Source organism: Acanthochromis polyacanthus, chromosome 20 (assembly GCF_021347895.1).
Source record: "Acanthochromis polyacanthus isolate Apoly-LR-REF ecotype Palm Island chromosome 20, KAUST_Apoly_ChrSc, whole genome shotgun sequence".
NCBI classification, from domain to species: Eukaryota; Metazoa; Chordata; class Actinopteri; family Pomacentridae; genus Acanthochromis; species Acanthochromis polyacanthus.
The window spans coordinates 9,933,050-9,947,422 of record NC_067132.1 but is presented as its reverse complement, the minus strand read 5'-3'; the positions used below and the strand labels follow the sequence as shown (position 1 = coordinate 9,947,422).

The window sequence follows — 14,373 nt, the reverse complement described above, 5'->3', positions numbered from 1 at the left end:
TCCCTCTGCAGCAATTGGGTAGGTATACAACCAATCAATGCAACGAATAGGCTGACGTAGTTCCGAGAGCACCGGCGGATTGTGGCTAAGTCCTATTAGCTTCCCAACCAGCAGAGCCGCGGAGCCAACTGGTATATTAAGGATTTGCCATATCCCGTCGGCATAAGTCCAAATACGTCTTTCTTCTCAATGAAACACTTAAGTGCCGTCCTTTGTTTATCTTTCAAGTTGAATTTTAGCTTCAAATCTTTAAGGGCTGTGGCCAAAGCCGAGACGAAAGATAACTGTTTATTGTGCGCCGGTTGTTTCTGTCAGAATCGTCACGCCTCTGTCGTCACTTCGTTATGCATGCCTTCTGACTCTACACTTCATGGTGATTGGTCCGGCCAGTTTTAGGAGAATCCAGCCTCGAGCCTTATGGAGGGTAACTAGACCCACCCTGGCAGAGAATTAAATTCGTTGCCGTGGGTTGTCTAGCGCGGCTAGGCTATATTTGGGGGTGATGAGAGCAGCTCTTCCTCCTTGGAGCCTACAGATGGATGCTGGGGTGGTGGAGGGGCAATAAGAGCTCACAGCAATGCAGGGAAACTACAGCACTGACATGTAGCACTTTGAGATTTTGCCTAAATGAAAAGTACATTACACATAAAATTTATTGTTATTATTATCATCATTATTACTATTATGTCAAAGATATAGCAATACATTTTGTGCAGCCTGAAAAAACAGCTAAATTATAGTGCTATGTATGGTCGATACATACATCGAGTGCAGTGCAGCTCAACATGCCTGATTGAACTAACCTGCAAACTGCTTTTTCACCAGTATCTGCTCCTCCAGTACAATAATATACACCTATTGCAACTGAAACATGATTTATCTTCCTTCCTTTGGTAAAGTTTGGGCACTCGGGGGCTTGTTTAAAGTTAGACAAAGATTGAGGTTTGGAACTAAGAAGGTTACAGTGATAAAGAAAAGGCAGGACACTGCAGGGGCTTGATTAGGCCAGACAGCTCATTTTAGCCCCGGGGCCCTTTGACAAGCTAATCCCATCCTGTCTACGACTCTGACTTCTAAGTCTGCATGACAAAAACAACTTGAGATCCCCCCAAAACTCTCTGTAATATCTTGACAGTCATGGCTTATCGCCCATCAATGAACTTCATATTTATTATCAGTGACAATAGTGTGAAATCTTTGCATCCAACAGATCATGATAAGTAACTTTGCATTTCCTTTTAAAGCCATTTCAGTAATATTGAGGAATTGTGAAGCTCAGGAAATGCAGGAAACCATATTACACATCAAAGTCCATCACCACAGTAGCAGAGAGCAGCTGATTTCAAGTGCTGGTTTAATAAAGGACAGCATTTCACATTTTGTGTCACTGGAGGGCAGCATGATTTCACACAATAGGACTGGTGCGTGACTGCTGCAGCACAACTGACTGGAGCGAGCAGGAAAAGCTACAAAAATGCTGTTTAGTGTTATATATACATTAGTATAGTGACTAAAAACTGAGAATTGTTGATCAACAGTCAAATTTTTCATTGGAGGGTGCCCAGATTGCCCAACTGGCTGAGCGGGTGACCCTTAAACAGATGCTTTCGTCCTCAACACAGCGGTCATGAGTTGAGCCCATGGCCATTTACTTCATGTCTTTCCCCCATTCTTCTATTCACATTTCCTGCTTCTCTCTCCACTGTCCTATATTTTATAAAAGCCAAAAAAATGATAATTTCACATTTGAGAGTCAATGAGTGAAACACAGAAAAATAAGGGCTCAAACAAAAACTATATATTTTCACTTTTAAAGCAATCAACTTCACATTCAACAGTGTATGAAACAACATAAATTCATCTGATATTCTAGCGGAAGTTGACCATATTAAAAAGGAATTCAATGTAAACTGAGAACACAACACAGATCATTCAATATTAAACAAAAATGGCACTGAGTGATATATTTTAGAAAGCAATTTCTTCACAGCTTCATTTTAGATTAAAAGTCAGTTGATCCAGACAACAGCTTTGGTAAAAGAAATGTTCATCGCCCCTGCTTTACTCTGATGAAAACCCCATGTGGTCACCCATATTACAGCCAGGGCGCTGCACTCTGAGAGCAAGGTGAGATATGAGGCTGGAAGCTTTTGTTGCCATCTTCAAAAAGACCACAAGAGGACGAAGATCAAGAGCTATCCCTTTACACAGAGACTAGCCTCTCAGCTACAGGGCGACAGGCACAAAGAGATGCCACTGATTTACTGTGGGAGACTCGCTGTCTAACCTGAATTAGTCTACAAATTTTAAGAAACTACGCTGACAGGCTACACAGGCTACCATGGACACATTTCAGCAAATGAACAAGTTATTATGGTGTTTTTGATTGGCATGAGCAAAAGTGGGGCACTAACGTCTCACCCACATGAATCTGCTCTGCTGTGGCTTTGGTTTCACCTTGATCAAAGCTCAGAGTGCAGATATCCTGAAGGGCATCAGCAACACTTTGCACAGGGCTGCTGTGCTCTATTTCTAGTGTCAGTGTATGTTATGGTTTGTATTCCTCCTAAGCTCCACGAGGCCCTGAAATAGAGTGACGAGCTGTCTCCATAAATACAGGGCCCCTATGGGGGAACATAATTGCTTCGTGATCCTATGTCGGCTTTAGGGGCCTTCATAGTGTCCTTCACTTCTTAGGAGGAATCCAATTCCATTCGATGAGCCTGGTATCAGCACCTTCAGTGAGATTACTGCCTTTCATTCTGGACCAATCCTCTCATTCTGAAAGGTCACCCAAACACCTGAGTGAACAACCCCAAGGCTGTCGATGTCCACTCTGACCCCAGTGACCTCCAGACCAAAAGAAGATGCCGGTGTCATGTAGAGTGACTGTGGTGGGGGTGAGGGGTTGGTGTCATTCGCACAGGTCAAGACCTGCCTTTGTTTATGGAGAAAGGGAGGTAAAACAAACATGGGAAGAAACAGGTGGACTGCACTCTTTTAGATGTTTTTCAAGGTTGAGATTTGGTCAAGGACGCTTAAGGCTAGAGTTTCTGTCGCTCCTGACTTGTTTTTCTCAGAGGCTTTGTTGAAATCTTGTCACTTTGCATCACTGGGCGAGTGCTCCTCAAAGGAGATGTGTTCAGATAGCATGATAAAAATCACAGCAAATAGGATTATGCTTCATGAGTCTAAGGTGTCTGGTGAATGCATTGCCACTTTGGATTCTCCTCATGAGAGCGAGCAGCCTGCAGTGTAAAAAGAGGTAGAAAACATGGCAGAATGTCAGCCCCAGCAGCTGCTGTTTGCTTCACCTTACGTTGTTCCAATATTTGCAACATTCTTCTGTTGCAAAGTAAACTCTAGATAAAGCAATACAACCCTGTCAGTCACACCCACTCTGATCTCTTATCCTGCCCATCATCATTGCTCTGTAGCTCTGTGGGGCTGCCCAACTCCACCAACACATACTGACCCGCCCTCCGAGTACAGATTGCTGTTGCTGTGGAAGCATTCCCGACTGGGGCTGCTGACACCCCAAGGGGCAGTCCAAGGTCCCGTCTGGGTGGAGGTGGAGGTTTGAGTCGGCTGCGTTTGCTAACACGAATGGATCTGGGTGTCCCCATGGGTTCCTGAGGACAGAGAGCCACCTCACTGCCATCCTTGTCCGGAAGCTCCTCTTGGGAAACTGAATAGCCGTTGTTCCCGTTGGTGTTGCAGGTTGGAGGTACTATAGAGCGAGGCAAAGAGCAGTGCTCCAGAGAGGGAGGCTCCTGACCTGAATCAAGAGTTCCTCCTGCACAGGAGCCCTTGCTGGCTCGCCTCTTCCTGAAACTCCCCACTTGACTAGATTGTACTTCTAGATCTTGATGTGCGAGGGAAGTGTTTGGGTCAGTCACCCTGGAGGCTCCTCCAGCTGAAAGGAAACACTGCTCTTCCTCAAATATTTCTTCCACCATCAACTTTCTTTTGCTCTTCTGCCTCACCGAGCGCTTGATGGCACAGATGAAATCCAGCATGTTTAGGAACAAGGACAGACACGCCACACCAAGCATAAAGTTGAGCATCACAGTTTTCTCAGTGGGTCTGGAGATGTAGCAGTCCACCTGGGTGGTGCAGGGTGGATTCTGGCACAGAAATCTTCTGGGCATGTAGAAACCAAACAGGTAATAGTGAGCTGCTCCAAAGCCTGCTTCCAGCAGCGTCCTGAACATCAGATGGAGCATATAGGCTCCAGTAAAGCACCGAGCCCACCCTGGATGTTCAACCAGAGGCGTCTGGTTCACAGGCATCTTGTTGAAGGACTCCTGATGGATCTTGTACAGCTGAAAAGTTTTGATGCGTCCTGAGGAGTTCAGGTCAACTGTGAGGGTGTTTGACACCTTATGGACCACGTAGATGACAAAGATGATGTATGGGAGACACAAGGTGATGAGTTGCACCAGCCAGAAGCGGAAGAGAGAGATGGGAGAAAACAGATCATAGCAGACATTTGCACAGCCCGGCTGAATAGTGTTACACACAAATCTCTCCTGCTCGTCCTGGTAGAGAGGATAACCAGCAAAGAGAAGGATCAGGATACGGAGGAAGATCATCACAATGAGCCACACCTTTCCTGTGAAGGGAAAAAATGAAATAGTGGAATTTTATTGTGCTGATTTAACAATGACTCATGAATGAATATGAATGTGTAGCAAATTTAACAGATTTTAGCTAACTAAATTGACTGAGATTTGAACATAAGGTTTTCAGCGCCATAGACAAGCCATCATATTTCATATAGAACTTATCTTTTTATTTACATTCAGTTAATCAAGCCAACTCACCCATCAAAGTGATGCTGTGATTGACAGAGATAAAGAGGACCTCTGAGGCACTTGATCCTGCCATGCTTGCTGTGCTCAAGGCCCTCTTCCAGAAGCTTCCTGTCCTCCAGTTCCAGTTCAGAGGGCAAACCCTTAAGCCAACACCTCACTGCCTATCCATCTACTTCTCGTCTTCTCCTCTTTCCATCTCCACCCTTTCTATCAAGGTTCACAGCGGCCTCCAGCAGCACAGCAACGTCCAGGTGAACGGCAGGCAAAAAACACTCCAGTTCTCTTGTAGGAGCATGTGCTCGATCCCTTTAGGTAATATCCAGTTTGATCCACTTGAGTGACCCAAGTCTCTGACAGACTGAATGAAGCAAACCACAGAAATACTCTGTCTTACCTCTTCTTCTGTCCCCTGCAGACAACTGTCTGTTCTCAGACAACAGAAGACGGGAGCGAGCCCCATTGTGGGTCTATTCTTAACACACTTCCAAAAGCATGTCGCCATCCTGGCATTGCAGAGATATTTTGGTGCTGCTGGTTGTCCTTACAGGAGAGAAACAAGCCTCCTGGCTTACTCATTGTAAATGATTCTATTCAGTTCTCCAGCACAATGACGGGCGAGTTCAGACTGGCAGGTTCATAAAATACAAGAACTTACTGATGCTTTGTTTGGTGATAAATCAAGATAACGTGTAGATATGCAGACTGCAGATTAGCTCTCATGAAATCTAAGTAGGTTGTAAACTGGATTTTCCCACAGCTGATGCCAGTTTGTGACTGAAGAAGATTTACTGTGTAGTCAAGTAGCATGGGTATAAAAATAAAACGTTTATTCATTAATCTGAGATGCAGCAGAAGTTACATTATGATCAAGAAGCAAGATTTAGACGCCTCAGATTAATGAAATAAGAGAGATTCTAAAGTTTAACAATTGCATATCATAGTGAGATTATTTTCTGGGAGAAAGTGAGATATTCTGATTTTAATTTGTTAGTTACAAATCAGATTCTTTCTCACAAGCTGCATGCACCCTCTCTCAAGAACAAGGTCTCTGGGGACACATGGCTGCAGACATTTGGCTTGGCTCATAATCACTACAGATCAGCAGTCATTAGCACTTCCATGCTGGCTCACACTACAAATCCCACATGCAACATTTAGGATGGATAGCAGCACTCAGATTGGTACAATAATTCATTCTGAACTACATAAAATAGCATGGGACATTGAACTTGTCTTGAGGTAGAATTGGAAAAAATATAACTTATTTACACCTGCAATGCATTTAAATGGGCGCTGTAATGCTCACACCTCACATAATGGTCAGGCTGCGTGGAATTGGGGCGCCATGAAATGGATGATGAAAAATGCAACAGCTGAAGCTGAGTTTTATGAGAAAATTTATGATGAAGTGAAAACACAAACCCCAACAATGCTGCAGTAAAGGTGGCAGCTGAGACCCACGGCCTCAGTCAGATTGCTTCCTTCACTCCAGTTACAGAAGACCGGCAGGCACCGGTTCAGACTCATTTAAACTGGAACGTACCAGCTGCTCAGTAGGCGCAGGTGAGCTATACTGCGTCAAAGAACCGAAGAAGGCTCAATAACTTACAAAAGTATGGCATTTAACCAGCCACATAATATAAAAGTAACTGTTACCACAAACCACTGGCTCAATACAGGATCATTTACTGAACATTCTTATATCGGACAGTGTTCGCTTCCTGCTTAAAGGATGATGATGCACACCCGTTTTCATTTTCACTGGTTGTGCAGATTACCTGTTCCAACATGAAAAACTTTATGTTCACACAGTAAATATGTTGAGTTTTCTCCAAACACGTTAGTTCTTTTCAAACAGGAAGTAAAAAGTAGGATCTGGATGAATTTTATTCGTCGTAGAAACTGCTTTTTCTGACAAAGCAGGCTTGAAAAAGATAAACAATGAGCAAGGCATTTTCTCTCATCTGTGTTCATTTGTTATTCACAGAGTGTGTGAATAATGAATGCATGAATCTGTGTTTAATTTTCAAGGAGGATTGCATACATTTGAGCACACTGTTATTATGCATTAAGCAGTGCATGTCTGACCTTCCCGGCTGTGTTTGAATGCTATATAGCCAGCGGTAGAAAGTAACCGGCTCATTCCTCATGTACTATACTAAGGACCATCTGAGGTGTTTGTACTTTACTTTATACTTCCACTATTTTATTTTCTCTTGCATTCCATTTAGCTGACAGCTTTAATTCTTTTTAAAGATGATGTTACATAATGGATTATATTATGGGCTTTTAAACTAAAGCACATTGGAAAAATTATTCTCAACTTTATCGGTGTCTTCCACAGAGCAGTGTGTAGTCAGGTCACATGAGTGAAATCATTAGTTATTCTCCCTTTCTATTTCTCATGTGGTTTTAAGTTCAATAAATGTTCTAACAGTAAATATTTCACCAAAAAGTCCAAAGATTAATGAAAAAAGTCCAAAAACTGAAGACAGATTTGTGCATCTGAACTTTTCTTCTTCAACAGTTTTATCTGCTGCCTTCATATAGAAACTGGATATTTAAGTTTAAAAGTAGCTCCATCTGCAGCAGCTACAACATTAACAGGGACTCTTTCGTTCAATATCTAAAACTACATTTTGCTGCAAATATTTCCTCTGTACTTTTTCTTAAACATCATTTTTATGTCGGGACTTTACATGTGATAGTTTTTATTACATTGCTTCATAGTACTTAAGAATATTTGCTTCCATCACTGCACACTGGCAGAATTTGTGCTTTCCTAACAAAAGTTTTTCGTCCTTTTCCTTTTTGTTCTCGTTCCCAGCTTTGGCAGTCGGTACCTTTCCATGCATATTAACCACCGTTCTAATTTCCAAACTCTGCTGTTCCCCACCTGCCCAGCTACTTGGGAGACTTCCCGCCTCAGTCATTACCTGATCACCCACATGGTCCCGCAGCTGTTCCCCATTTTCATTAGCAATCAGGGAATTAGCATAATAATAAGACATTTCTGTGGAGAAAATGCACGGGTGGAACAAACTTTCACGGTCGGTTTCAAAGCCGAGCATAATGCAGCACAGAGCATGGCAGACACAATGCAGGATGACAACCTGGTGATCCAGTATTTTCTGACTGTGCATCGAATTCATCAAAACGGGTTTGGAGAAATCCCACTGAGAAAAACAATATAATTCTCACAAGTTTCAAAAGGATTTATTTTTCCCTTTATCATCTGAAATGCTACAGTCTCAGTGGATCAGTCTTTCATCCTAAAGCCTGCACTGAAAATCTTTTCATAGCAGTTAAATATACTGACGAACCCTGGTGAGAATTTTCGTTCCGATTCTGCTGGTTCCGTCAGCAACAGAGTGTCTTTAATGCTACTGTTTTGGGTTCAGTCCAGCAGAAACTTCCAGGCTGGAAAATGAAGTCACTGAGGACATGACAAAATGTGCAGTTCCTCAAATGGACCACTTGAGGCTGCGTTCAAAAACGAATCAATAGCCACAGACCTTATGTTAAAGAACTCAACTTTACGTCAGAATGAACATGCTCACAGCCTGGTTGGGCACTGGCAAGATGGTGATGACTGGAGGCACCACACTGAGCTTCAGGAAGCCTGGGAGGGACATGAAGGATCAACCAGTCTTACTTCTCTCTCATTAACTTTGTTTCCAGCTGTAAAAGGCAGCTTTTTTTTTTTTTTTTTTTACCAGAGAAAAGCTCAGATAAAATTTCTTTTGCTATCTTTCTATTGTATTGAACAAAGCTAAACAATCACTTCTAATTGTGTATAATGGCCTGTGGGCAGCTAGGCTCTTCACTGATGCTTTCTCATGTTAGTGATCTAACATATTTATAGTTTCTCCTCAGTTTGTATGCTTTTTGTGCCTTTTTAAAAAATGCACTTTAACCTATTGTGCTCAGACTCCGGCTCCGCTACTGCACTTGCATGCTTTTATGTTGTTTTCCAGAGAGCTACATTTATGTATTTTATAATCGTTTTTTAACCTACTCTGAAGGATATTTATTTTTTTCTGTGTGTATGCATACTGCACAGAGAAATGACAGTTAAAAAACAAATCTTGATCTTGCTTTTCTCTCTAATATAGACATGGGGGGAGCCACAAGATAAAGCTGTTAAGAGGATAATTGTTACAGTTAACCATCTGGGTCATTGCAAATAATAAATGGTCTTGAATTCTGGTGCTTTGGTTGTGCTATAATGTGAAATGTACCATTTGGATGCAATGTATACGTCATGCATCAGTAACAATTTTCCTGTATTTTATACATCAGACATTTTGACATGAAACAGCTGGAAAGCAAAGGTGCTTTAATAAACTCTCCATTCCACTGAGCAAAGGTCCTGCTGATGTGCATGCAGGTTTATCAACAAGCCTTAGTAGAACACTTAATGTCACTAATTCCCCTCTGCTGTTTCCTGCTGTGACAAATCAAAATATCTGCTGTGAAAGGTTTCTTAATCCAAGGTGGGTGTATGCTGATGAATCCTTTGACTGACTCAGGACCAGATTCTTGAGGAATGACAGTGGAGGTCCTTTATTTGTCAGAAGTAAATAACCTGCCAGCAGAACAAAGAGGTGGAAGCTCTGTGTGTTTATCAGCCAGAGACGTGTTTCATTGGTGAGAGTGTGGACTGTATACATTTCGAGCTGATGTTTGATGCCTCACTCCAGATGTTAGACAGTTGCTTTCACTAAAGCTCACAGCACCTCTTCATTGGATTTGAACTGATTTGGATAGCAATTACAGAGCAGCGATTGAAATGCAATGGGGCTAATACGGAGGATTAAATGTGTCCCTCAGTGACAATATGGCAGAGTGTAATCTCTGTATTACCACTCGTTCTAAGCCATTTTAAATGGGTCTTTCTGGGAGAAGAGACCCGGAGCAATCAGTTGTACAATACAGTACGGATCGAATATTGTCCCTAACCAAGTGAGAAAGCACTTGTGATAACAGCGGGAATGATGAGATGGTGGTCATCAGTGTGTTCCCCTTATCTTGAGGATGCATTCACACTGCCAGGCCTCGGCGCTCTGGCTCTGATTTTTGCTCAACACATAATATTTTGTCTGGCTGCTCACGCCTTGTTTTTGTAAAATGTGGCCAAATGTCAGACTCCAGCATGACAGGATACGTTTGCAGTGTTTTTTATGAAGCTGCGTGTGGCAGGGGAAGCCTGTAAATCTGGGGAGCATGATGATAAATTAGGTGAGGACAAAGAAAGACTCAATTTTTAATTATGCTTCATGTGACGGCACGTTGGCTCCTATTTCCATTACGAGTGGAAGGATGAGTCAGAGCCGGAATGGTGGGATTTGTGATGTGAAATGGCTTCCACTGAAACAGATTTTATCCAAATTTTAGAATGACAATGATTATAGTACCCAACAAGTGTGCAGCATCACTTATTGGTTTAAAATTATATCACTTCTCAGCAATTGCATTACTTCTAGTCAACAAGTATTTGATCTCAGGAACATCAAAACAAACTATAGTGACAAAAAAGTGAGTCCTTCTCTGACCTATGGGCTGTGTCTATCTGCATGTCAGCAATCATCCGCTCACATGTAAAAGAATGCCAGAGGAATTGGAAAATCTAAATGTGAGACCTCACAAAGTTGACAATGACACAGGAGATCAGTGAACAACTTCAAATCAGTGGAGTTGTAGCAGTAATCAGCAGGTATAGAATAACCACAGCACCACTATCAGAGCTGAAGAGAGCATCTTCTTGAAACAGCAGCACATAGATAGATACTGCATTATTGCACAATTTAGTTCTGAAACACATATGGGCAAGTGCTCCAGACTTGGTAACAGGAGATACCAATGGAAACTGGACTTACTGTGACAACTCAGGCATGTGAAGGACATTGCATGGCATCAAGCTCTTTGGATGGTGACCAAGATAAAACTTAGGAATAAAATTGCAATCATAACACTTTTTTAAGAGCCTAAAAAGAAGAAAGATGAATGTTGGGAGGATTTTCTTCAATCAGACAAGAACAAGATAATTTGTTTGGCTCAAATGTGGCCCAGCATGTTCTGCGTGAACCTGGATAGTGGAATGTTTAATCCTGACAGTGAAGCACAAAGGTCAACAGTGTGATTTTATGGGGCTGCATGAGTGACAAGGGTGTTGGGGAGAGGACATCCATAGATGGCGCCAAGAGTGTTTGTAGATAAGCTAAAATACTGGCTGACCAAGATGACTCCTAGTCCTGCAAGAGCTTCTCAGAAGAGAATATTCCAGCATGATAATGATCTAAAGCACACTGTCAAAATCATAGTAGAGCTTCTGAAGAAGTGAAAACTACGGCCTGGCCCAAAGAATGTCATCTGACTTCAATCCAGGAGATCACTTTGGGGTGTTGTAAAGATAAAACAACACAACAACTCCAGCAAACGCAGGTGAAAAAGGAAGACATCTGGCAAAACATCTCTCTAGAAAATCTGGGATTTTCATACTATAGAGGAATAAGTCTGTCATTAGAAATAAAGGTAAACAAAAGTACTGAAAAAAATCAAAAATGTAAATCTTTAGAGTTTCCACTGTTGTGTCTGTATTTTTAATATAGTAAATACAGATAGTTGGTTTTATATTAAACATCAGAGCAAATACCCACAGTTTAACTTAGAAGTAATGTAATTTCTGTAAGATGATACAAATGTTAAATCACTGGATAATAAGTGATATTGCACAGATATACATTGTACATCTGTCAGCACCTCTTCATAACACTCTCCAGCAGGTTTCTGTTGAGGCAAGACCAGAATTAGAACTGAAAAGATTAGATTTCATGTGTTCACACTGCAATGAAAAGCTTCCTTCTGTCAGCATATAAACATAAAAATCTGATTTTCACCTTCACCTACAGTCTAAATGCAGCTTTTGCAACATAAAAAGGACACATTGTGTTTATTGCAAGTTTTTAAACTTTAATTCTTGCACAGTTTTTTTTTCCTAAACATTGCTTCAGAAGAGAAATGGGAGCAGTTCTTTAAATCATAGTTGAAAACATACAGAGAAAAGAGTTTGGCAAACTGAGAACAGGAAACAAAAGACCGACTCACTGGAAAGGAAATAATTCCAATGACAGTAACAACAGAATACAGTACAACTTGTTGAAATATCCATCGATGAAAAACAAAGAAAAGGTCACGGCTACAGCAGCTGACTGACGTTAGCACGGAAAATCGTCAATGATCAAAGCTGAATTTATTAAATCCAAAAACCGTCATTGTTAGAGAGGAGGAATAAATCAAGAAAAAAGTAAAACTCTATGCAGAGGTAGAGTTCAGTGCACAAGGCTATGACACACACCTAGTAACCAGCCGACAGGACGCCACAGGCCCAACGTCTCTGCTGTCTGTCCGAGTTGTACATTTTCCAGCTCAGGAGTCACCACAGCTGAGCACACAGCATCAGCGCTGATTTCTGGACTGTATGCACACACCACATACAATAAATAGGATATACAATCTTTGAATATCTCTAATGGTTCGAACTCACAACAGCAACTCCAGTAACTTTACGTCCCCTAAAGACACTTATTTTCCACTCATTCAAAGCACCATGCAGAACAAACGCCTCCCCTTCCAAGAGCTTTTCATTTACTTCATGTGCAAGTGGGCTGGTTCAGAGGCAACACGTCCAACATGCTCGTCCTTCACTTCTTCCGTGACTTTGGTACAGTTCTGTCCCTTCTTACACCTGCAGTCAGGGTTGCACATCTAACCGACCTGACTGACCGACCGATTCTCCAGTAGCCTGACAAACAACTTGAATCACAGTCGTGGAAGCTGCTAATGAATGCACAAACAAGCTAAAAGGCTAGTACATTGATGTCACATTTGAAATTCAACCTTTTTCTGACTTTTTTTTAATTCTATGGAGAAAAATGCATTAAAACATAAAAGCAAACAAAAAAAGAAACAGTCATTTCCAGGTTATGGCATGATATTTTTCAGCATACACGTATTTTATGTCTATTCAGTGATACAGTGGAGTAGGAATGTCCAGTTGATCGTAAGGCAAACAACCGCTATTATCAAATTAATATATTAAAAGCATTACTTTTTACTTTATTCAACCCATATCCTCATAAAACCCAAACAATGTAAACCAAATAAACTCAATCTGCAGGTTTACCCTCTGCTACATCCCTGTATATTTCCTATTTTTGATTTAAGAAAGGTCAAGAAAAAAAAAGCAAATGAGAAAGTGACTGTTGATGAAAAATACTGTTTGACAGCTTTGTTTTTTATCCAGTAATACAAGAAACTATGATGCTCTGAAACTGACAAAATGCCGCAAAACTTATCAGATGATGACTGAATACATCAGTAAATAATATTGTTGGTTTAGTAAAAGAAATACAAAATTTCATATTTTTCCCATGATTTGGCAAAATATGTTAATCTTTTCATTAATCAGTCAGCTAATTAGTGATAAAATCATCAAATTGAAATGACTGCTGCTCATAAACTGCATATAAAATCTGTTTTCATACAACTGTCAAGTCAATTGGAAGTTAGTTTCTGAAATGTGACAGAAAAAGAAGAAAAACACAAATTAGTCTCGTTTGCATTAGCTGCTTTGGAGCAAATAACTAGCAAACTAGGCTGCTTAGTGTCATTAGAAGGTGCTACTATGGGTTATGTTAGGCATGGCTGCAACAGTAGACACAAAATCAGTTGCTCACCAACTGTTAAAGACCTGGAACAGGAAGAAGAAACAAACAAAACCATGGCTATCTACAACAGAAATATGGAGAAAAGTCTTTAGGCATTGTTTTCAACTGGGAAAGGTGTAATTGTCCTTTCATATCAGCTGGTATTGGCAAAGTTTTATACTTTCTTGAGATGAAGACAATGGAAGAAACACAAAGAGCTGAAAGTTAAATGTCAGAACCTATTCAGAAAAGATGTTTTTAACTCCCACTACTAACTCTTTAATGCAATATTTCAAAGTGTGCATAAATATAAGTTATTGAAACACAGTTATGTTAGTTTGTGGACTGCCATTTTGAAGCCTGGAGTCTGATCATTGCTGATTTGGTGTTTTGAAACCAGGATGTAACAAGCGATTGGTGAAACTTCCAGAGAATTTGAGGACTCTACACACACCGATATAGTAGTGACTTAAAAAAAACACACACCGTGCTTTATATTCTATTTCACTCTGAAAAGGGACCATAATATACAAAATGAACATCATGTTGTGTTAAAGGAGACTTAAATCTAGCAACTGAGACCATAAACTCATTTGGAAAATGTTTACTAAGGTAACAGATCATGTGAGGAGTGGGGTCATTTCTCATAGACTTCTACAATCAGAAGCTGCATTGTAACTGGAGGAGTCGCCCCCTGCTGGCCTTTCAAAAAAATGCAAGTCACTTCTGTGTTGCTTTTACTTTTCAGACCCTGAGGCTAAATCCACCATTATATACACTGTGTGTTCCAGTATCCATGATCTAATAATCTAACCCTACAATACAGCTTTCCACAAAATAGTAAGACA

General features: G+C 41.0%; 1 protein-coding gene across 1 annotated transcript; it reads right to left on the bottom strand.

Annotated features, from left to right (window-relative positions):
- Nucleotides 1-3,179: 3,179 nt before the first annotated feature.
- LOC110948706 (gap junction delta-4 protein) lies at nucleotides 3,180-4,890 on the bottom strand. The gene is made up of 2 exons (XM_022190382.2): nucleotides 4,827-4,890; nucleotides 3,180-4,615 (listed from the first exon to the last, which is right to left on the bottom strand). The coding sequence occupies exons 1-2, from the start codon at nucleotides 4,888-4,890 to the stop codon at nucleotides 3,390-3,392; spliced, it is 1,290 nt and encodes a 429-aa protein (XP_022046074.1). The 3' UTR covers nucleotides 3,180-3,389.
- Between the last annotated feature and the right edge of the window lie 9,483 nt (nucleotides 4,891-14,373).

Bases quoted from the DNA above. Each gene is read 5' to 3' on its own strand.
- LOC110948706 (XM_022190382.2), bottom strand. From the start codon at position 4,890: ATGGCAGGATCAAGTGCCTCAGAGGTCCTCTTTATCTCTGTCAATCAC. The intron at 4,616-4,826 runs GTGAGTTGGCTT...TTCCCTTCACAG, and splicing joins TCACAGCATCACTTTGATGG to GAAAGGTGTGGCTCATTGTG.